General features: G+C 45.4%; 2 protein-coding genes and 1 long non-coding RNA gene across 4 annotated transcripts in view; 1 reads left to right on the forward strand and 2 right to left on the reverse strand.

The window, feature by feature from the left end:
* Positions 1-7850, reverse strand: part of si:ch211-1i11.3 (mitogen-activated protein kinase kinase kinase 5) — a 29759-nt gene extending 21909 nt beyond the window's left edge. For both annotated transcript variants that reach the window (XM_042106507.1, XM_042106505.1), the window contains exons 1-3: positions 7370-7850; positions 7007-7146; positions 253-440 (exon numbers count right to left, since the gene is read on the reverse strand). In XM_042106507.1, coding sequence (XP_041962441.1) covers positions 253-440; positions 7007-7146; positions 7370-7706 — 665 coding nt within the window. In that variant the 5' untranslated portion in view covers positions 7707-7850. The remainder of the gene's footprint in view (positions 1-252; positions 441-7006; positions 7147-7369) is intronic.
* Positions 7851-9240: 1390 nt separating this feature from the next.
* Positions 9241-20944, forward strand: LOC121720427. Its single transcript, XR_006034543.1, has 3 exons — positions 9241-9475; positions 10486-10496; positions 20934-20944. It is a non-coding gene; the product is annotated as an uncharacterized LOC121720427 (long non-coding RNA).
* On the reverse strand, positions 11545-14833 carry snip1 (Smad nuclear interacting protein). The gene is made up of 4 exons (XM_042106508.1): positions 14545-14833; positions 14022-14145; positions 13206-13822; positions 11545-12794 (listed from the first exon to the last, which is right to left on the reverse strand). Exons 1-4 carry the CDS (start codon positions 14700-14702, stop codon positions 12536-12538), a joined length of 1158 nt encoding a protein of 385 aa, XP_041962442.1. The 5' UTR covers positions 14703-14833; the 3' UTR covers positions 11545-12535.
* Positions 20945-23612: the final 2668 nt, after the last annotated feature.

Genomic DNA, 23612 nt, shown 5'->3' on the forward strand with positions numbered 1-23612 from the left:
TCTGCTCTGAAAGGCTCTGTACATCTATGTAAGAGATTTAAAGGGCATTGGAAAAGGAAGCTATGCAGAAACTACCCAAAACTTTCAGTAACTTCATGACTGATATTGCCAAGTTGAGTCAAGACACAAAATCATGATATCAGACATTTGTAGCGAGACACCTGCAATACTGATCTTTGAATTATAACAGTTATTCCATCTAAACATCACATTGCTGAGGGTCAGCGACAATCAGGGATGTGTTTAATGGACCTGGAATGGATTTGGACATTCTCCAGCATCTGGACCAGTCTGTCCACCAGAGGAGTGAGCAGTGGTTCCAGTTTGAAGCTGGGCTGCATGAGGTCCTGGATCCCCTTCATGGTGGAAGCATCACTGGCAAACACCTTCCCCTGGGGGGACACCATGTATGGGATGAAGGTGTAGCTCCCACATTGCTCCTGAGACGAAAACACACACACACACACACACACACACAAACACACACACACACACACAAACACAAACACACATGTAATGGTAGCCAGCTGATACAATAGCTGCACAGTATGTATGTTAGGTAAACCTCCCTCCCAACATCTTGTTGATGTGTTGTTAAGAGATGCTAGCACCCATGGGTTTTTAGTTCCCTTGCTAGCATGCTCGCCTCCCAATCCAAGGTGCTGCAAGTTGCGGGTTTGAGAACTGTGTGGCCGGTCAAACACAATGCAGGTACACAGACTCCAAGATACTAGACCTGAAAGTACCCACATAAGCTGATGTGGCTGACATAGATGAAGGCCGAGAAGCATCCCAGCCAAACCCCAACCAAATTTTATTGACAAACGTTACATTTTAGTGGAGGCTGAGCCTCCCTTTGTCTTACCACATACAGTACTGTGCAAAAGTCTTGGACACCCAGCATATTTGTTGTTGTAGCACTGCACTGCATTTCCTGTTAACCATCCCCTGTATTTAAAGCCCTGTTTTTCAGTCCACCTTTGTCAGAATGTCTGCAAAGCCTGCACCTGTAACCTGCACGTCTACGCGCTACTCTGACTCCTGCTTGTGTACCCGGACCCGCTTGACTTCCCTCTGCTCTCCTGCCACGGTAACTCGACCTGCCTGCCACCTTTACAATTGCGATTTCTGCCTTGCCTTTGTCTGTGCTGCTGCCTTGTTTCGCCTGCCTAGGACTTCCAGGCCCCTGGCGTGTAAGCCCAGACCCTTCGTCCCCACCAACGTTTGACACCTCTCTGCCACTGGGACACACACACACCCGCACACTCCTTTTTCCCCAACCCTTCAATGAACTGAAAGAAACGTGACGCACTTGTGGTCCTTGTCTGTCTTGCCCGTGACAGTACGTTCTGAACAACATGGACCCAGCGCACGTCTCACACAACATGGAACTCGATGCTCCCGAACAACCCTCTGCCATGCAGCGTCTTGAACCCACAGAAGGAGACGTCCATCGGATGACCGGCGACATTGCCTCATTGCTACAGCTTGGCCAACAGCAGCAACAGCAGTTCCAGCAAAGCCAGCAGTTGTTACAACAGCAACAACAACAGTTTCAGGAGCAGCGACAACAACTTGCCCAGATAACACAACTGTTCGCTCACCTGGTTCCTCAGCCTACATCTGCCGGCTCAGCCCCAGCCAGTCTGCCCGCTTTTCCAGCCCCCTTCCAGTCACCTGCCCTGATCACTCCCGCCGCTTTTGCCGGAGCTCCAGAACCCAAGATTGGCAATCCTGAGCGGTTCAACGGCGACCCAACCCAGGTACGGGCTTTCCTGACAAGCTGCCGGGTTCAGTTCTGCCTGCAGCCCAGAACCTTTGCCACAGAGGGGGCAAAAGTCGGGTACGTCATCTCACACCTGACAGGCCGAGCTCGACTCTGGGGAACAGCAGAGTTTGAGCGTCAGACCCCCGCATGCACATCCTTCGACCAGTTCGCTGAGGAGATGCTCAAGGTCTTCGACCTGGGTTCATCTACTAAAGAGACATCCTGGGCTCTGCTGAGTAATTGGCAAGGTCGACGGACGGTCGCAGATTATTCTATTGACTTCCGGACTCTGGCAAGACGCAGCGCCTGGAATATGGAGGTGTTGGCGGACGCATTCTTCAATAGCCTGGCTGACTACATCAAAGATGAGTTGGTTTCCCATGATCTGCCTTCCACCCTCGATGACGGCATCGCCCTGGCCGTTCGAATTGATCAACGGATCCAGACTCGCCGGCGAGAGAGGGGGCGTCAGAATCCGCCAGCCACCAGCACACAAAGTGCTCCGACTGCTCTTCTGTCCTCCCCTACTGCTCCACCAAGCCAACCTGAGCTGTCTGAACCCATGGAGATTGGTCGTGCCTCCCTCACCCCCGCAGAGCGTCAGCACCGTTTCTCCTCTAACCTCTTTCTGTATTGCGGAAGAGATGGACACCGCGTTGCCAACTGCCCTTTAAAAGCCCAAGCTCACCAGATGTTGGAGGAGTCCGGCTGAGCTCAATGACCATTCAGTCCTCCAACCGCAAACTGTTGCTGCAAGTTCTACTTCACCTTTCTGATTCCACACACACCCTGGCTGCCCTGGTGGACTCTGGCGCCGAAGCCAACATAATGGACGCTGAGCTCGCTCACCAGCTGCGACTGGAGATTCACCATCTGACACCTCCTGTTCCTGCTCGGGCGCTGGATGGACACCTGCTCGGCACAGTCACTCTTGTCAATACCCCCGTCTCGATGATGCTGTCTGGTAACCACCAGGAAGCCATCCGGTTCCATCTGCTCCGCTCTCCGAGCCAACCCCTCATCCTGGGCTACCCATGGCTCCATCGGCACAACCCTCACCTCGATTGGGCAACTGGGGAGATCAAGGAGTGGGGAAAGGACTGCCACCAAACCTGTCTGCTCGCTGCCACACTTCCCCTCCACTCCGTACCCGTCAACTCTGCTCCTGACATCTCGAACGTCCCGGAATGCGACCATGGTCTCCGGGAGGTGTTCAACAAGCTCAAGGCCACATCTCTGCCCCCGCATCGACCGTATGACTGTGCCATCGACCTCCTTCCTGGCACTGCCCCTCCCAAGGGCAGTCTCTATTCCCTGTCTGCCCCTGAACGAAGGTCCATGGAGGATTACATCAGTGACTCCCTGGCGGCTGAAACCAAATACACCCTGGCCATCCTCGTCTCCTGCCGGTGCTGGGTTCTTCTTTGTGGGGAAGAAGGATGGATCCCTTCGGCCCTGCATTGATTACCGGGGCCTCAACGACATCATTGTGAAGAACCGGTATCCTCTGCCTCTGCTCACCTCTGCCTTCGAGTTGCTCCAGGGAGCCACAATCTTCACAAAGCTGGACCTCAGGAACGCCTACCACCTAGTGTGGATCCGGGAGGGCGACGAATGGAAGACAGCATTCAACACCCCAACTGGCCACTACTAGTACCTGGTGATGATTATCGGTCTCACCAACGCTCCTGCGGTGTTCCAAGCTCTTGTGAATGATGTACTACGGGACATGTTAAACAAATTTGTCTTTGTTTACCTAGACGACATTTTAATCTTCTCCAAGACCCTGTCTGAACACACCCGGCATGTCCAGCAAGTCCTTCGTCGTCTCCTAGAGAACTCGCTCTACGTCAAGGCAGAGAAGTGTGAGTTTAATGTCAAAACCGTGGCCTTCCTGGGGTACATTGTGGCAGAGGGAAATATCCAGATAGACCCAGCCAAGGTTTCGGCAGTGACCTCCTGGCCAGTCCCAGAAAACCGAAAGAAGCTGCAGCAATTCCTCGGGTTTGCGAACTTCTACAGAAAGTTCATCCGGAATTACAGCACTGTAGCCGCTCCTCTCACTGCTCTGACAAGCACCCCAGCAGCCGAAAAGGCCTTCAGTGTCCTCAAGACTCAGTTCACCTCTGCCCCCGTGCTCCGGATGCCGGATGCAGACCGGCAATTTGTTGTGGAGGTGGACGCCTCCGATGTGGGAGTTGGTGCCGTGCTCTCTCAGCAGGCTGCAGAAGACGGCAAGCTCCACCCTTGCATTCTTCTCCCGTCGCCTGTCCCCGTCTGAAGGCAACTATAACAGGGAACCGTGAGCTGCTGGCTGTCAAGCTGGCCTTGGAGGAGTGGCGTCACTGGCTGGAGGGGTCCACAGTTCCATTCTTGGCCTGGACTGACCTCAAGAATCTTGAGTACATCCGCTCGGCCAAGCGTCTGAACCCGAGACAGTCCCGTTGGGCCCTGTTCTTCACTAGATTCAATTTCACCCTGTCATACCGGCCTGGGTCACGTAACATCAAACCAGACGCCCTCTACCGCCAGTTCCAGAAAGATGACGCCCCCTCCCAGGATCCTGCATCCATTCTTCCCAGTCCTTGTGTCGTAGGCGCCCTGACCTGGGACGTTGAAGAACAGGTACGGGAGGCTCTCCATGACCAGCCCGGCCCCAGTGCATGCCCTGCTGACCGCCTATTCGTCCCTGGACACCTGAGGTCTCAGGTCATACAATGGGGACACGACTCTTGTCTCGCTTGCCACCCTGGATCCACTTGCACCTGCCATCTGCTTGCCCAGTGGTTCTGGTGGCCATCTCTGAGAAGGGATGTACGAGACTTTGTCCACGCCTGTCCCACATGCAACCAGCAGAAGTCGTCCAACCAGCCCCCTGCTGGATTACTCCAGCCCCTGCCTGTGCCAACGCGGCCCTGGTCCCACATCTCACTGGACTTTGTCACGGGTCTGCCCCAGTCTGATGGAATGACGGTCATTCTCACAGTAGTGGACAGTTTCAGCAAAATGGCACACTTTGTCCCCCTCCTGAAGCTGCCGTCTGCCAAGGAGACTGCCCAGGTGGTCTTAGAGCATGTTTTTCGTATACATGGACTGCCCTGTGATGTCGTCTCGGACCAAGGCCCGCAATTTACCTCTACCTTTTGGAAGGAGTTCTGCCGTTTGCTGGGGGCCACGGTTAGTCTAACTTCTGGATTCCATCCCCAGTCCAACGGCCAGTCGGAACGGACAAACCAGGAGTTGGAGAAGGCACTCCAATGCATGGCATCTCGTAACCCTCATGCCTGGGCTCAGCAACTGACATGGGTGGAATATGCCCATAATTCTCTGACCTGCTCTGCCACCGGCATGTCACCCTTCCAGTGCATGTACGGCTACCAGCCACCCCTGTTCAACAGCCAAGAAGGTGAAGTCACCTGCCCATCTGCCCTTGCCTATTCTCGCCGGTGCCACCGCACCTGGGCACAAGCCCGTGCCACGCTCCTCAAGTCCGTCTCCAGCTACACCACTGGTGCCAACCGCCGCAGAACTCCTGCTCCCGCCTACCATGTGGGAAAAAAGGTTTGGTTGTCGGCCAAGGACCTACCACTGCGGGTGGAGTCACGGAAGTTGGCGCCTCGGTTCGTCAGCCCATTCCCCATCCGAAGGGGTCGTGCCTCCCGTCCGGCACCTGACCTGGCACCTGACCCTGAGTTGGTTCCGGAACCTGATCTGGCCCTTGATGGTGCCACTTCTGGGGCGCCTTCTGAAGATCAGGGCATGGAGACTTATCGGTCCGAGGAGTTCTAGGCCTCCACCAGCTCCCCCTCCACCCGCCCGGTTTGGTGGTGTCTTTTGGGGACATCTGGGGCTGTCCCTTGGGGGGGGGTTCTGTCGTGAGCTCTCTCTCCCTGCCTGTTAACGAGCCTTCATTGCTCTCAATTATCTGGCACTCCCAGTCTCTGTCTCTGCTCTGCCTGATTAGCCGCACCTGTCCCTACCCTTGCTCTCTCGTTGACCTGCCAGCTGCACTGCATTTCCTGTTAACCATCCCCTGTATTTAAAGCCCTGTTTTTCAGTCCACCTTTGTCAGAACGTCTGCAAAGCCTGCACCTGTAACCTGCACGTCTACGCGCTACTCTGACTCCTGCTTGTGTACCCGGACCCGCTTGACTTCCCTCTGCTCTCCTGCCGCGGTAACTCGACCTGCCTGCCACCTTTACAATTGCGAGTTCTGCCTTGCCTTTGTCTGTGCTGCTGCCTTGTTTCGCCTGCCCCCTGTTCCTCTGCTCTCCTGTTGTGTGTGTGTTCCCTAGGACTTCCAGGCCCCTGGCGTGTAAGCCCAGACCCTTCGTCCCCACCAACGTTTGACACCTCTCTGCCACTGGGACACACACACACCCACACACTCCTTTTTCCCCAACCCTTCAATAAACTGAAAGAAACGTGACGCACTTGTGGTCTTTGTCTTGCCCGTGACAGTCTCTGACACATTGGTGTCATAAGTGGGAAGGAGATGTTGAAAATTTGACACAGTAGGCTGACAATCTAAAGTCTTGTCAAACGTAATTAATGTTGTATGTGGAAACACTACAGTGGTGTGGTGGCTATGCGTGATGTTTACACCGCACAGAATTATTCACACATTTGATTTCCCTGCATGTGACAAGTTATGTGGCCTAGTAGTGCGTCTATCAGGAATATAGAAAGTAGGGTTCCAATAACGGAAAATCATTAAATTTGCACACACAAATCAAAGCACATGTCAATCACACATTTCATGTGAGTGCATTTTTGGATGACATGTCATGGGTTCCTAGAACTGAATGTGGTTGGCCCATCCATTTGCAGCTAAAGCCTATTTCATCTTTATCATCTGCATTGCAAAGGCCATTAAACAGTGCAATGCAAACCATACACTGAGGAGTAAAACCCGTGGTCTGAATGCCATGCAGAAGTATTCCAAAAGGGGCAGTGACAAACCATGATATGACTCTATATCCTTCAGAAATATACAATGACAAATCAGTCGAAACACAGATGGCAACTGTAAGGTAATAATGTGTTTTAAGACTATTTTATGCATGACTGTTCATCTGTAAATATAACAAATAAAGTTAAATTCATTTAGGCTATTTAGGCTACATAAAAACGGGTTCTGAAAAACCTTATAGTCATGAAAAAACAACTTATATCCTTTACAGTAAGGTCTATATGGTTAGTGACAAGCACAAACATCTTAGGTTATGTGTCCTATACCTTGAGGGGTTGCAGGTCATTCTCCTGCTTATTACAATACAGAATGATGTTGTTCGTCATATTGAAACTCTCCCTCACGCCCAGGTGGTAGAAAAGGGAGGGCTGACAAAATGATTCACTCATCTCCACCACTGCAACATCTGAAACAGAAAGGACATGAAAATGAAGATGCACCTCAAATGGTTCACATCCACTAATTAGGACTCTGGACTTGGTCCAATCACTTAGATTTTTCTGAAATAGACAATTCTTTCACAAACCGTATTGGCCTAACTCTTAACATGCATGCAAAGTGTGCCTATACTGTTTGTTTGGTGTAGAATAGGCTAATGATTCCCTAAAAGAAAACATTCTACGACTTGCCTGCGTTGTAAAAGTTGTCCAAAACATCAGTTGTCCCCAGTGCTATTCTATCAAAAGGAATAGTTTTCAACACAGCATGTGTGTCAGCGCACGCCTCTGTAAGGCATTTCAGAGAAAGATTTTCTTCTGTTTGAGGTACTGAAGCATGTTCAACGACAATGTAGACAACAGCCAGTGCCCTCGTCCGACTTCGAGGCGAAATTATATTTTTACCCGAGGAGGTGTTACTGAGTTCAATTGCCAACGGGTCCTGCCATAGACTTCCAGCCGAAACTCTAACAGGATCCTTTCTTTTGATCTCGTGCAGGCTCATTCGCCTGCGTTCGGATGTGTACATTGTATCTCCGTCAAATTATATTTTGCGCAACTACGAATCTGAGAAAACTACTTCGGAATTCCTTCATCTTCTTTTCAAGTTTTCAGAGCGCAACACGGTATTCCTGCAAGCTCCCAGGTGAGTCTTCCTCTACATTCCTTTCCTTGACAAGATTGGTCACGCCCTCTCCACTCCTGTCAAGCCCCAAAAACATTTCGGACAGTTACTAGGAAGCTGCGTCCTCTGTCGCCGCAATGATACAATTGCAATAGCTAATCCACATAATCAAATTGAAGACTTCTGAATGATTTTTCAGTGGAACCATCACACATAGAAAGAGACATCAATCTTATATTACATAGGCTAGTTTGTGCATGACTATTGATTCATTCTGACCCCAACAGGCGTTATTATTTGCAGAGGTGGACGAAGTACAATTCCTTTAGCCTACTTTAGATAGCCTACTCCAAGTCAGATTTTTACTTAAATTGAAGTAGCCTACAGAAGTAGGCCTACAAGTATTTGTCCTTTTTAATGTATTGTAATGCAATGTTTATTTGGTCATTATAGGGTTTGGTCACTCATGTGTAACATTTTACAGTTTACCCTGTCTAAAGAACATCATGCTACTTTATGTCCCACAAGGTGATCTTATCAATACGACAATAGGACAAATCCACTTGAGGGGTGGGGCAGGGGGGCGCGATCGTAACACACAATGAACCTGTCATGAAGAGGCCAAAATTATTGACCTGTCACCCCCCAAGCCAAATGGATGCAACTGCATTTATACGCTAGGCGGCCTAGGCATGACGGGCCGCAAATAGGCTAAATATACTTTAAAAAAAAAAAAAAATCCGGAGGTCACCGGCCCACATGGCCACATTTGCCCGGTTGTACAGATTACCAGTCCAAGCCTGCCCAGAAGTACGTCACATGAACTTCTGTGATTTTATTGGAATAAAGATTGAAGCTGCATTAACCGAAGAATTGGGGGGTGACATTATTAATCATTTAATGATGTACGCTAAAGATCTAGCTATATGGTGAATGTCAGGTGATTGTCTAATTTCATTCCAATTTCACCATGGAGGATAACCTGGTTAACACCAGACCACTTCTCATGTCTCGATTGCAGGTTTTTGTAGTTCTCCCAGGAGGATGTTCTAATGAAGAACCTATTGCAAACAGGTTTGTGTAGTTCTCCCAGGCTACATGGAGGATGTTCTGATGAAGAATCTATTGTATTCTTCAAAAGTACAGTAGGCCTAAGAAGACACAAAGGGGCTTAGGGCGCTCAGGAGACTTCAGATAATTCCTTGCTCAGGTGCTCTTCTATGACGGGTGAAGTGAGAATCCAAAGAAAAAAGATTTTGCAGAGGCACTCCGAGGTTGAAAAAGTATAAAAAGCCTTTAATTTATCATGGCTAAAAGCACATGGGCCTACGCCCATGTCCATACTTCATAAAAAGGGGGAAAAGTTGCATTCCTCATTAAGCCCAGGGAAAGAGGTTGCCCTGAGTTTACTGATCCAAAAGGTTTCTCTTTGGAGAAGGGTCCTTAGATGGTCTCCACCTCTCACGGGTTTGGGGACAACCTCTATCACCATCATTTTGAGGGAGGAAGCAGAGGGATGACCTGCCTGCTGGTAATGGACCGCCATGGGGTAAGCAGGATGTCTTGTCCTTATGGCGTTCTTATGTTCTGCAACTCTGTCCTTCAGCCTTCTTTTCGTTCTGCCGACGTAGAAGCAGCCACACTCACACTCGAGTCTATAGACTACAAAGGTAGTGTTGGCTGAGAGAAAGTGGATTAGAACATTATGTCCAATATTCCAATATGTGGTTTAATGTTCTGCATTTCTCATTACAGTATATAATGATTGTATGATATCTGTGTGTGACTGTGTTTAGAGATAAGCAGGAATATTATGACTTTGCAGTGTTTCACTGTTCTGCATGGCTGCGTCAGTAGCCATCTTCTCCGGATTGCCAGGCTGCCACTAATCAGGGTCTGATTCAGTGTAGTCCACGTGAGATGGGATGACCAACGCCATCTCCCATCAGCCTGGAAGGATACTTAAACCCTAACTATTTCCTTGTCTAGTTAGAGCAGCTGATGGATCTTTAGGTGAAGTCATGCTGTCTCTCCCTTGATGCGCATCATTGTAAATAAACTCTGTTCCTGATTTTTCATACTATTGGTCTGACTGGGTCTCTATTAAATCTATGGTATCAAAAATTACCATCATGGCAAAGGCATTAACAGTAAAGCTTGTACTGGAAAACACATCCACAAAAGTAGCGGTTTTTACTACATTACCGCAATGGTTGCAGTTCTCACATCTGTGATTCCCTTTCAGTTTACGTAGCCAATGTTTTTTCTTTTCAACTGTAAGGTGACTCTTCACTAATTTATCTCTTAATGTGGGTGCTCGTCTAAAACAAAATGAGGGAGGATCACGGATCTCTTTCAATGAGAAGCTTTGAAGTATGGCCCAATTGCTCTTTATGATGTTTTTAATTTTCAAAGCTGCCTTGCTGTATCTGGTGGAAAAATAAACTTGATGATTTCTCTTGGGTTTCCGTCTTTTTATGAGTAGGTCACTCCTATTACATTGGTTGGCCCTCCTTTGGGCCTGTTGAACAACCTCTGTCTTGTATCCCCTTTCCTCAAAACGTGTAGTTATTTCCACAGATTTAGATTGAAAGTCATCTTGTGTGTCACAGATCCTTTTAAGACGAAGGAATTGTCCAAACGGGAATGTTATTTATCAGGTGTGGTGAATGAAAGCGGTCAGCTCTCAGGACAGTGTTGCGATCTGTGCTTTTTCTAAAGATAGATGAGTGCAAATCTCCATTTACCTCTTTACTAATTAATAAATCCAAAAATTAGATTTCTCTTTGGCTGTATTCTAATGTCATTCGTATGTTAGGATTAATGGAGTTTACATATTTTTGAAACTTCAGAAGGCTGGGTTCAGTACCTTTAAAATAACAAAAAAACAGTAGGCCTATTTGTCTTTCAAATGTATAGTGGAGTAAAAGTCACAAGTTTCAAAAAATATTAATACTTAAGTAAAGTACAGATCATAAAAAAATCATACTTAAGTACAGTAATCAAGTACTTAGTTACTGTCCACCCCTGATTATTTGCCAGTATGTCACCAGGCAAAGCCATTTTTTTTTGCTATTCATTCTCACTGCTGCTTTTCGCCTATACGCAATCACAATTTATTTTATGTGGTTTGAGAACACATGAAGCAAAACTATTGACATTTAAAGGCACCCTTAACAGTTTTTTGACCTTAACATAACGTTTCCAAGATCATTTCGATGGCACAAACCTCATAACATGACAAACGTTTCCAGCTAAAATTGTTATTTAAAGAAGCTATGAAAATAGCCTTCCTTGGGCTACTATCCAGAGCATAGGATAGATAGGATGCCAGAGGACTGCTTGACGTCTCTCAAGCACAGCATAGGAAATGTGATGGAAGCCTACGATAAATCCATTACCATTCCATACATGACCCATGGACAGCAACAACTGGAGCCTACCAGACAGAGGCCCAAAGCACGGATCCCGATTTTGCAAGAACTGTTTATTTATTGAATAAGGCGGTCATGCTGTGGTTTATGATTGTAACTGGAGCATTCTCGAACTCTTAATTTGCTGATACATCTTCTGTGTTACGGATATTTGTGATGAGTCTCTGCCTAACCTGCTTCAGCTATGCATCTTAAGGTAGGGTGCTCATAGTTGAAGGCCTTTTAGGTTTTAAATATTAGAATTTCATTTCTTACACAATTTGAAATATCAGTTTGCCTAAATAAACAAAGGACTCAAACTGCAAAGGAAGTATTCAGAATTTAATCTGGAAAAGTGAACGATCACAGAAACCCTGTAGCCTTTTTCTTGCTGATGTGTAGTGGATTACTCCTCTTCATATAATGTCGCTTTTTCATATAATGCTCATAGGTCTGTTTGGAAACCAACAATACCCAAACAGCTATTTGGTTTGGTCATTTCAAATATAAGAGAATTGTCCACTGAAACCAAACCGATTTTTTTACATGTTTATTTACAATACAAAACATCTAAAACTAACCAAAAATATATATGCCAAGATACTCTGGAGCTTACCAAAAAAAGTGTTTCTCATAATACATGAAAATAATCAATTTCTTTGTACGATGATACCAGTGATGAGGAGCATTGCCAGTGGAATCGGATACCACCTAAACTCAATGAAGATAACAAACTACAGCGACTGTACTCCACACTCTGCTTACAAACAGGACAGAGGAGCTGAATAAAGGCCCACAAAACAGTTTTGGTTTCATTTTCTTCTATAATACCGTGTGACCCACTGCTTTTTGCTGGATTTAAAATAAAAAAGTCCAGCACAAACTTTCAATACATCCAGTGCATTGACAGTAAATAGCCTGGACATGTACAACAGAGGTACAACATATAGGCTAGTAATAAGCCTAATCCTAAATACATGGCAATGTCTTGTGATAGAGCGCATGAAGCTGGCGTTAAGCACTTGTAGGAGTTGGCATGAGCTTGTAGAGGCAGTGGAGTGTGTAAACTGCACCACTGCACTCAGACTAACCACCTGAGATAAGAATGTCTTATACACTAGTTCCATGGACACTGGGGCCTGTCAGTATACAGACATGTTGTGGAGACATTTCCACTTTTTTGTTCCATTACAACATGAAAACAGTTTGAATAACCGTGTCTTCCTCGTCACCTGCTATTTTGTAGTCGGTGATCTCAACCAAAGAGGAGGTTTTTCATTGTGCCTCAAAGGGCAGTCTTTGTCGAGCTTGACCCCTCCCCTACTCGTCTAGGCCTTCATCCTCATCGTCCTCTTCCTGTTTGGTGTCCACCTCGCTGGTGTCGGAGGTCTCATGCAGCAGCACATACTCGCGGCTGCTGAAGCCGAACTTGAGCACGTCCTTCTCCTTCAGTTCGTAGTAGCGCTGGGCCTCAATGCGTTGGTTGTTCAGGTATGTGCCATTGCCTGAGCCCAGGTCGATGATGTAGGGCTTTACCCGACGCCCAGAAGTTCCGTCGGCCCGGGTGTGTTCCACCAGCCTAAACAGTGCCAGAACACAGTTTGTTAAGTGAAGTTTGTATCATTACAGGGAAGTTTGTATCATTTATTTAGACAACAGAAAATCACATCATAAATCATTCAGTCTTGTCTAAAATAGGTTTCCACATGACTAAGATAACTTTACTTGTAACTGTATTTTTATTAGGTTATGGCCTAGGCTACTCATTACATTACAACCTAGTTACCACAGAAAGAAGGGGCAGCGATGGCCACAGACATCTTTTTGAAGAGAGATCACAAAGATAAATTAGACGTGAAAAGTCCTGAAGGAATATGATTAATTTGTATCCTGTTTGGACATGCAAAGAGAAACAAAGCCTCTAACACTGATAGACTGAAACACAGCTATATTTTTATGAGAAACATGCACATTTCATGGTAGTCCTCACCTATATTGGAAAACTGCATGCTGCTTGGAACAGGAGGGGTGGTCAATGGGGATATCGGCAATCTTCCTCTGCCGCCCCATAAGGTAGGCACTCTGCCTGTGGATGTACATAACTGGGAGCGGCTCATCATTCTTAAAGGGGTACAGGCGCCATCTCCTCTTAGGGATGCGGGCCTCAGGCGGCTCGTTGTATTTAATCACCACCCCTCTGAACGTGTTGGTATCTTCCACCAGGGCTCCTGACAGTTCAAAGTTGGGTTTCTCCTTGTCGGCGGCTGTGGCGTCATCATCCTCTTCCTGGTCAGGCCCACCAAAGGCTTGGTCTTCTTCGTTCCCAGCCTGCCTAGCGGCTCTCCTCTCCAGGCGCTGCTCGTCGTGGCGCTGCCTCTCAGCTGACTGCTGCTGGAAGGCGTGAATATCCCGCTCACGAGCATGTTCAACTCGTCCTCCTCTCCCTCCACCTCCCCTCCTATCTCTTTCCACGTCTCTGTCCCTCTCTCTCTCCCTTTCCCTCTCTCTCTGACGTGGGCGCTCTGCCTCTCTCTTCACCTGCCTGTCATCCACATCCTCCCATCGACTAGGACGCCTCCTCTCTTCATCACCACGAACTTCACGTTCCTGATGGCCAAATAACACATAACAACAGATTACTCTCACAGCATGTGATTATGGACACAATATGTTTGGGGCTGTTTATTATTCTAATTAACTGCAACGTCCAATAAGCACATTAGATTCATGGGAAGTAGAGAATAGTAAGTGTATTGTTATAAGCCCGATAACACCGTGGCACACTAATAGTAGAATAACACGTCACCCGCTTAATTTTGATATCGGCATCCCGAGACGGACTACGACTTCTGCTTGGTGGAGACTTGTCGCGACCTCCTCTCGTCTTATCCCTTACTCCCGGTGAACGGTCCCTTCTCCTGCGCGGTGATCTAATAGAAAACAAGTTAATGTTCTCTGGTGACGTTAAGCGATGATCAGTAGTACAAATGCTATCGTCTTCACTAAACCCAGTTTAAAAAATAAGCTTTACAGACAAATCAACCTAACGTCACTGCTAAGTTACTGGTATATGAAGGTTATGAAATACAGAAAAGTACTCAACGTTAGAAGCTAGCTTATTGGATAACGTCAGTCCATAATTACGCCAGTTAGCGAGCATGAGGCAAACAAATCAATCCAGTTTACGAATCATTGTAGGCTAGCAGCTATGGCATTATGATGGCTTCGTGTATCTGTACAAGATTAACATGAACATACAACACCAACTACCAAACGTTTGTATCTGTGTTTTGATTAAGTTGGCTAACGCTAGCAAGCTAGCTACCCACCTGCTGCCTCGTCTCCTCGGGGGACTTGAGCCGTTAGATCCAGAACTTGATCGGCGTGATCTCTGAGCCCGAACTGGACTGAGTTTTTCTTCTTTAATTTTTATCTTTGCGTCACGTATGGGAGATTCAGGCCGCTTATGTCGTTTTCTGCTTTCCATTCCGAGCACCTGGGATAACAAACTTACTTACTTCCTAAATTGGAGAATTAGCTTCATATCACACAACCACCGATAGAAGCTAAATTCACGTTGCTAATGCTGATGCTTAGCCAACTTCCGCTTCCGGTGGACTGTTGTAAATAGTTCCGCAGTAGATACAAGGCTAAAAGTTCCGACATAGCTCATCGTCTTAATACAATTATTCGTTGAATTGATTTCCAAATATGACACAAAATGTAACAACATAAGTTTGATAAAGTTGTTTGTTTTGATGTATTTGTACATTTCACTACAACTACGTAGGCCCACTACTTCATTGCATAGTCCTAGTATTTAATAGACCTCTCCAGAATAAGTCCCGCCTCCTAACTTCCGTATCCATCCAACTTCCTGGCGTCGATTGTCTATGGGAAATAACATGGCGTTTTGAAAGATCGTACCTGTCAAACTCTGTAGGTGACAAAGTAGAAAAAGCTGCTGGGCAGATTGGCCTACACACTTCTGCCATCTAGTTTCAACTAGATGGCAGAAGTGTGTAGGCCAATCTGCCCACCAGCTTCACTGGATACATTTCCGAGAATGAAATAAAACGTTGATTGAAAACCAAATCACGTTTTTTATGTTTTTTATACACGACTTTACACAAGTCTTGGTGTCCACATTACTGAAGACTTAACATTGACTGTTAACACTCAATATGTTCTGAAGAAGTCCAGACAACGACTCTACTTCCTTCGTCAGCTAAGGAAATTCAAAGTTTCTACATCCATCATGAAGGCCTTCTACACTTCAGCGGTTGAGAGTGTTCTAACTGGTAGCATCATCACCTGGTATGGGAACTCCACAGTTAGAGATTGTAGTACTCTGCAGAGAGTGGTGCGCTCAGCTGAACGTACTGTAAGAACTCAACTCCCTGCGCTACAAGATATCTATTCCAGAAGAGTACTCCTAAGAGCCCAAAAGATTCTGAGGAACTTTTCTCATCCTAACAATGGATTATTCCTACCGCTGAAATCAAGAAGACGCCTATGTAGTCACAAAGCCAGAACTGAGAGGAGAAGTTTTTATCCCCAGGCCATCCGAACTCTGAACTCACACTATACTGACTTTGCACGCATTCACTCCTCAGCACTCTCAAACATTTCCCAACTCTGAATTCACACTGAATTTGCACTCATTCACTCCTCAGCACTCATGACCCCCCCCCCCCCCCCCCCCACACACACACACACACCTACATGACTTTTAGCACTTTTACATCCCTCTCCCTATGCTACAAACCTTTTATTTATTTTCTTATTTCATCACACGTCAAAACACACACACACACACACACACACACATCTGACTTTCTCCAACTTTTGCACATCTCCATAGAACTTTTTATTTATTATTTTTGATTTCTCCTCCATCTATCTACCCATGTCCTTGATTGCCTAGCCTTTCTGCCCCACCCCCATCCCCATCCCCAACACACACACACACAAAACACACACACTTACATCATCACTGTCATCACCTCACATACATACAGCACACTGCTTGCTACAGTAAGCCTCCTCTACATACTTGCTGCACACTGCCCCCCCCCTCCCTACATACACAGCACATTGTCTTCAGGATCTTCTCCAACACACATCCTCTACATACTTACAGCACACTGCCCCCACCTACCCACACACACACTACACACACACACACACACACAGTCACTGCTCCACTCCCCTCCCGCCCACACACACATCTCCACTGTCATCACTCACATACATCATACATACAGTACTCTGCTTGCAATAGTAAGTCCCTTCATCATACTTGCAGTACACTGCCCCCCCCCCCCTCCCTACACAGCACATTATTTCCTGAGGAAGCTTCTCCAACACACATATTGCACACTGCCCTCTCCCCACACACAGCACACTATCCCATCTCCCCTGTCATCCCCCCAACACACACACCAAGACCCCTGGCAGTTGGGTTAGCCCCTTGAGCCGTGGATCTGCCCAAGGTTTCTTCCTTGGTAAGGGAGTTTTTCCTTGCCCCTGTTGCTCTTGGGTGCTCCTTGTTGGTGCCCCCCTCCCAATCCCAATCCTCCCCCACCTTTCTTATGCAGCCCTTGCCACATAATTTCACTGCATTTCTTACTTCCAGTAACTATATGCATGTGACAATAAACTTCCTTGTATCCTTGTATCCTTGTATAAGGAGGCTGGATTTGTTTCTGTAGACATTAAAATATATTGTCAAAATTTGTTTACATGCTATATATGGTTATTAAATGCAAATTTCTCACACTCTTATCCTTATTTCTAGCTAAACAGCATAATTTAATTGAGTCTAGTTTGTAGCATTAGGCATTACTGTAATATACTAGCCTGGGTGAATCCAGACTAACCTGTTAGCAAATTTGAATGGGCTCTGCAGGTCAGTCTGGAAAAGATGAAATGCCCGCACTCTGCTAAAACATATATTTATTGTGTTGCAACGTTTCGACCCAGCTGGGTCTTCCTCAGGCAAGGAAGGAAGACCCAGCCGGGTCGAAACGTTGCAACACAATAAATATATGTTTTAGCAGAGTGCGGGCATTTAATTCCTTTTCTAGTACCATTTGCCCTGCACCTCACAGGTGGGGATGTGTACACTTCCACAACTACTCAGTCTGGAAAAGATCCCATTAACATCCATGTTCCAAATCACCAAAACGGGAATGTGTTATTATGACCGCTGAGAAATCAAGCGGCAGTCATATAGGTTTAGTAAGCATTTTTTATTTTTCTTAATTTTCAATAATTCTGTGTCAATGATTCCCAGGACACTGAAAGACCGGGTTGCACGAAACTTGATGGGCATGTAGCCCCACAAGGATAACATGGAACCACTGTTTTACGTGTTGATCTGATCTGTAAGTTATAACCCTTCAAAGCTGTATCAGTCATTGAAACAGTTTTTTTATGTATTATTATTACAGTAAATATATCATTATATATATATAGTGTATAAATATATAGTAAACATATTTCCTTGAATTTCCCCTAGGGATCAATAAAGTATCTATCTATCTATCTATCTATCAGGAGGTGTCTGTAACATTAACACATGCACATCTCATTTCTTAAGTAAGCAATAAATAGTGGAATAAGACTCATAATAGAAATGACATAGTGATTAATGGATTCTGACTTTGTCTGTAAATAGCCTATAGGCCTATGTTATATTGCATATGGCTTAAAGCAGTGGTTCTTAAACTTTTTGTCTGGCGACCCTCCCAAAAAAACATTGGCCAAGTTTCGCGACCCCTTTCTCTCTAACCGGCAACAAGGCAGCAAATGTGTTATTTCTAGGCTACAGTATGAGCTAATCATTGCAAGAGGCGCAGGTAAATATTTGCATAAACAAAGCATCCACTTCTACGGAAGCACTGAGAGTTGTAAGCCTACATTTATGGCTACTGAACATTCCAGTTCTTAAGCATGCTTGTCTAAAAACCTTTTGTGACCAACCCAATATTTTTGCTGTCCCCCAGTTTAAGAACCACTGGCTTAATGTGGGCTTGTAGCCTAAGTGACTCCTATAAGATTCATAACTGGCGTTTTCAGCTTTCATAAATTTCATAAGTTACAGATTTGTTTTTAGGTCAAGTAGAATAAAGTATCTCAATATCAGAATTATTTTTTTTAGTTTAGGTAGCCTACAGATGCTCATGACTGATTCTAGTAGGCCAACAGTGTTTGTTGAGCCTTGGATTAAGAGATGAAATTTGATCAGGGGCTACCATAACCAAAGATCCTGCCAGGCTATGCAGAGTAAGTGCATTGTTGAGTGAGCAGCCACCTTTTTCTTTGATGAAACCACCACTAGGTGTCCTCAGTTGCATGAATAAAATCCATTCACTCACGACTTGGCTTCTACAGTGGCTCAGCGCTACATTTCATATCAACTCATTTGATTGATATGAAGGGTTAATTCAGTTCTGGTCTCTCTGTGGTTTATGTTTATAAATATACATACTAACATAGTAACTAAATCAATGACAAATGATATTGCATCATAAAGATTCCAAAATAAGATTGGTTGAGGAATTGGTGTTATGAACAAAAATCTTTAACAACTTGTCGGATGAAGCATTATTAGTATATAGATGCACAAGAACAATGTTTAAACTATCTCAAAGAGGTAAGTTTAGAGATTAGAGCAGTCAAACCCATCAATGTGTTACTGTCAGCATATCACCTCTGACAACTTACGCAACCCTCTCCCAGTATTAAGTATCAGCAGAGTGATGCCTTTCCCCATTACAGAGAAAGCCTCATATCACCTTTTAACAACAGACCTACTGGGAAACTACTGACTTCAAACTGAAGAGTGCTCTCTGCGTTACGGCTCCTCACATCCAGAACACGACTGTTGGAGGCCCTTCAGAGAGAAGCTGACAATCCGGTGAGGATGGCCAGCGTTCTGACGCCCACCCATCCCCCGCACCCTTCAGATAACCTCCACACTGGCCAAGCTCACCCGGCGTGCCCCGCTCACAGTCAGGCCTAGTTCAAAGAGATCAAAACATGGCACGGGGCTTGTCCTGTTGGAAGCCTCCAGCTCTGCGCTCCTCTCTCTTTCTCTCTCTCTCTCTCTCTCTCCCACAATCAGTTGTTCTCCTCTGCTGCTACTCCTGCGAGCCGACCCAGCGAGGCCTGGATCAGGCCCAGTGCTCAGTTCCAGACATGGATGTGTGTGTGTGTGTGTGTGTGTGTGTGAGCATGTGTGTGCGTGTGTGTGTGCATGTGTGTGTGAGTGTTTGTGAGAGAGTGTCTGAGTGTAAGAGTATGTTCATGTAGGTATGTGTGTGTGCACTCCCACATACAGACACCCCCCCCCACCCCCCCACACACACACACAATACTGGATGTCACGGCCCGCTTGCCGTGCATGCACTTAGCCCTCGTAACAAACGCAATGAGCGGCTGCACTGCGCTGCTTGCCATGCGATACATAGGTCACCGCACTTCAAAAGAGTGCGTGGCTGGCCAGTGTGTGTGTGGTACAGACTGGGGGATATAAATTCAGCATTAACAAAACCTCCTAATGGCTGTAGCCCTGGAGATGAATGGCCTAATGATGGGGGTTCATCATGTGCGATGGTTTCACAACTGGCCGCCAAACTTGTCTGCCATGGAAAACCATATCCCCACAATTACTCATCATCGGCACCCAGATCAAACGCTGACAAGCGGTGTTATTTGTAGTGCTTGCTTGAGAGAAGTCATAATTTTGTGTGCATACTCATGGTACCCATGTGAATGTGTTTCGAAATGGAAATAATGAGCTATTTTGTCTGGCCTGGGTTCGCCTGGCCTCCTAATTCTTGCAGATAAGAAAACACAGGGAAAATATGACTTCATGCGTTAGTGCAGCTCATCCTCTTAGCACTCACATTAGGTGTAAAAGAAAACATCAAGTCAGGAAATCACTTTGCCCATTACTATGGGCTACTGACTGCCTCTTAAAGGTGGACTTCAACAGTTTATAACACCCCTATCATCTTATCTCTCTTCCTCCAAAGTATGCATTCAAAGGTTGTCATGAAAAATGTTTGCGTCTTTATGAAGAATTGTAAGGATTGGTTCAGTACCCTTATGAGGTCATGAAGAATTGCAGTTTGAATTCACATACTGAGGCTGTGATCGGTCAATCGTAGATACAAAGCAACTGCTTATTTCTATCATGATACACCTTGTAAAACATAGCCGACATCATACGGACATGTTAACAAGGTTAAAAACTTTATTTTCATTAAAGGGCATATTTAAATGTGTCATTTATAGTGGTTAGCAGAGGTTAGGTCGGTATGTTCGTGTGTTTGTGAGTGTGTGTGGTTACGTGTGCTGAAGTATATTTTCAAATTGCTGATAATGGGCTGCCGTGACTGGGCTTTTGACATCCACAAATGCACATTTCCAGGGCATCATAGACCACAGACTAGCCCATGTGGCCTGTCGCCACTGCACTACATGTGCAAAAAAATAAGTAAATAAATAAAAATTGTGGATGCTTCCTTGCTTGCAGTGTTTGTTTTGGCCCCCGTTTTCGCCTTTCTCTCAGATTGGAGCCTATTGTAGAGGCCCTGCCACTGAGAGAAGGGGAACATGGGAAAGGAGGATCGGCACGGTCGGTCTCGGGGGGAATCCTCGGGTTCAGCTGAGGAGAGCTGGAAGCCTGTGCGTCGCTCTCGGTTAGACTCTCTGCGAAGGGCAGAGGCTCGGAATTGGTAATAACACACTGAGCACTAATGTGTGCCGCTTTAGCTCTGTGGGCTTGCCCGAGACTCTGGTGGCCTTGAATGCCCCCGACTTCTGCTGGGCCGATGATGCAACAGCGTAAGCCAGGGACATCTGGTCCATGTTTACATGGGGGACGGGCACGAGCAAACTCACTGTGCTGAGTGTGACAGTGCAGGGACGTCATCACTCAAGAGCTGAAAGGGATCATGGGTGAATATAGAACAGGGTGCAGTTTTGAGAGTTGGAGGTTGAGGTGGTGAACTGACCATCACTTTGACTGAGAGTCAGGTGAATCTCTCTCTGGGGAAGGCCCACAAATGGACATATACATGTCCTTAAACCAGTAGGTCCGGGATGTGGAACAAAAACACTTAAAGGATCTTTAATTTCTCAAGATTTTACATTGTCATTTCCACAACACACAAACTCAGATTAGTTTAAGGTACTCTGGTGTTTAAGATCTATTTAGTACACAATTACATTTTGATAAATGTAAAAACGTGTAAAATGGATTTTGGATATGCTTAGCATGATAACGAGTTCGAACGTTCGTTGGGGAGCAAAAAACGCTAATGCTAAGCATATCCAAAATCCTTTTTACACTGGATTTCCCCTTTAAGTGAAGCAGGCTACATCCATAAGATTTACAACAGACATGTAGGTCAATCAGATAGTGCTGTTTTACCCTGACATCTGTTGTCCAAAACCATGGAGGTAGCTATGACCCTTATCAGGTAAGCCTGTGGTTATTAATGGGATGCAGTTTGTGAAGCTGGCTCTAGTGGTGTTGCCAAAGAAAGGTCACTAACAAAATGCTGAAATGACTTTTATGAAACGCTTCATTTATGAGGAACTCATTAGTGAAAATGTACAGTAGACTACAATTGCTTGGTCAGTGTAACATACAGTACTACTTGTACTCACTTATACTCTGTGCATTTGGTGGTTGTGTGTGTGAGGGAGAGAATGTCTACACTCTGCATTCATCTCCTTTATGTGAGTGCATGTGTGTGTGTGTGTGTGTCTGTGTGAGAGAGAGAGAGAGAGAGAGAGAGAGAGAGTCCTCTCTTATGTGAGCTCAAAAAATGGCTGAATCACATGAACATCCCTAATCTAAAATCTCATAACTCTCAAATTTACTGACATTAAAAACCATTTGGCAGATCTGGGCCAACTGAGCATATCATATCTCATCCCAACGCTCGCCCCTGATCTCAAAGTGACATATTCAAACTCATATGCAGTTGTACTAGTGAAAACATGCGACTAAGACACAAGATATGCTCCATGTAATGATTTTCTTTTTTAATGTAGACACACAGTAAGGCATCAGGATGAAAAAAAAGTCAAGACAGGGCACTTAAAACAGTTATGGTTCAAATGACTTGCTAATAACATTTGTATTGAACTATATGTCACCCTTAGAGAGAATGTGGCCTGGTGTCGTGTAGATCCAGCCCAAGGGCACCTACTTTCAGGGAGGATAACCCTTCAGTCATAATAAAATATCATAATATACTGTACTGTTACAGCATATTATCAGTCAATATAATCATAGCTTTCTTCCAAAACTGAAGCTAACACACTGTACTCAGTGTGACGACCCATATTCTGAGTGTAGCCATTGCAGTTTTCCACTGAAATAAAGTACTTTTTAATGTGTGCGCACGGCTACCAGACCGAGGGAAAATTACGAGAGTGCTGATAGTGGCTCAAAAGCCTAAGTCAAACTTCAGATTGTCTCACCATACCATAACACTGTGAAAAAAAGGTTAATTCCATACAGCAATCTGAATACATTGCAAACATGGAGGCACTGTGCAATATAAATTCTTGCTATCTGACCCTGTAGCAAAACATAAATGTGTAAGTATTGAAGAGCTGTATGAACATGGTATACATATAACCAGATGATTAGGAATAATGAGGCTGTTAATATATAAGTGTGCTGATATATTTCAACCATTTGTTTTCTCTTAGCAGGAGTTGATACAAACATAAACATCTGTAAACACACAGAAAAAGGATACAGTCATGTATTGACATGCAAACCACTGTCCTCCTCTCTCATCTCACTCTCATGCACACACACAAGCACACGCACACACACACACACAACACATACAAATTATCTTATCCATAATGCATATTTTGTAAACAAACACAATCCCTCTACATTTTAAATCTCATTCTGCCCCCCCCCCCACACACACACACAATCTCTATTTTATTTTTACTCTTTCATCTTCATTCTTATTGCTCAATTATTGTGCATTACAATTTATTTTCCTTCTCATCAAAATAGCATTTATAAATGAACTAGCCAAGTTACTTATGAGTGTTGAGTGAGGTCTTGGGAAGAGTATTTGGATAATAAAGAGTATATTGGTTTACTCTATCTCTCATGTCATTGTTTTTTGGATCCTTTCCTTACCAAAAAAAGTCAAACATCTTTTGGTATTTGTTTTTGAACAAGCCACACATTAGTTCCAGTGCCTTTCTGTTGTTCCAACATAAAGTAGAAATTAAACAATAAAGCGCATTAATACTGTCCATTTCCTGCTCCGTCGACTTAAAACAAATACCTACAAACTTGTTATCTGCCTTGGACAAGCCATTATTAGAACAGTTACCA

This window comes from Alosa sapidissima, chromosome 10 (genome assembly GCF_018492685.1).
Source record: "Alosa sapidissima isolate fAloSap1 chromosome 10, fAloSap1.pri, whole genome shotgun sequence".
Classification (NCBI taxonomy): Eukaryota; Metazoa; Chordata; class Actinopteri; order Clupeiformes; family Clupeidae; genus Alosa; species Alosa sapidissima.

Coding starts and splice junctions, on each gene's coding strand:
- snip1 (XM_042106508.1), bottom strand. CDS start 14,702: ATGGAAAGCAGAAAACGACATAAGCGGCCTGAATCTCCCATACGTGAC. Junction 14,146..14,544: donor CCGAGGAGACGAGGCAGCAG/GTGGGTAGCTAG, acceptor GTTTTCTATTAG/ATCACCGCGCAGGAGAAGGG. Junction 12,795..13,205: donor CATGCAGTTTTCCAATATAG/GTGAGGACTACC, acceptor GGCACTGTTTAG/GCTGGTGGAACACACCCGGG.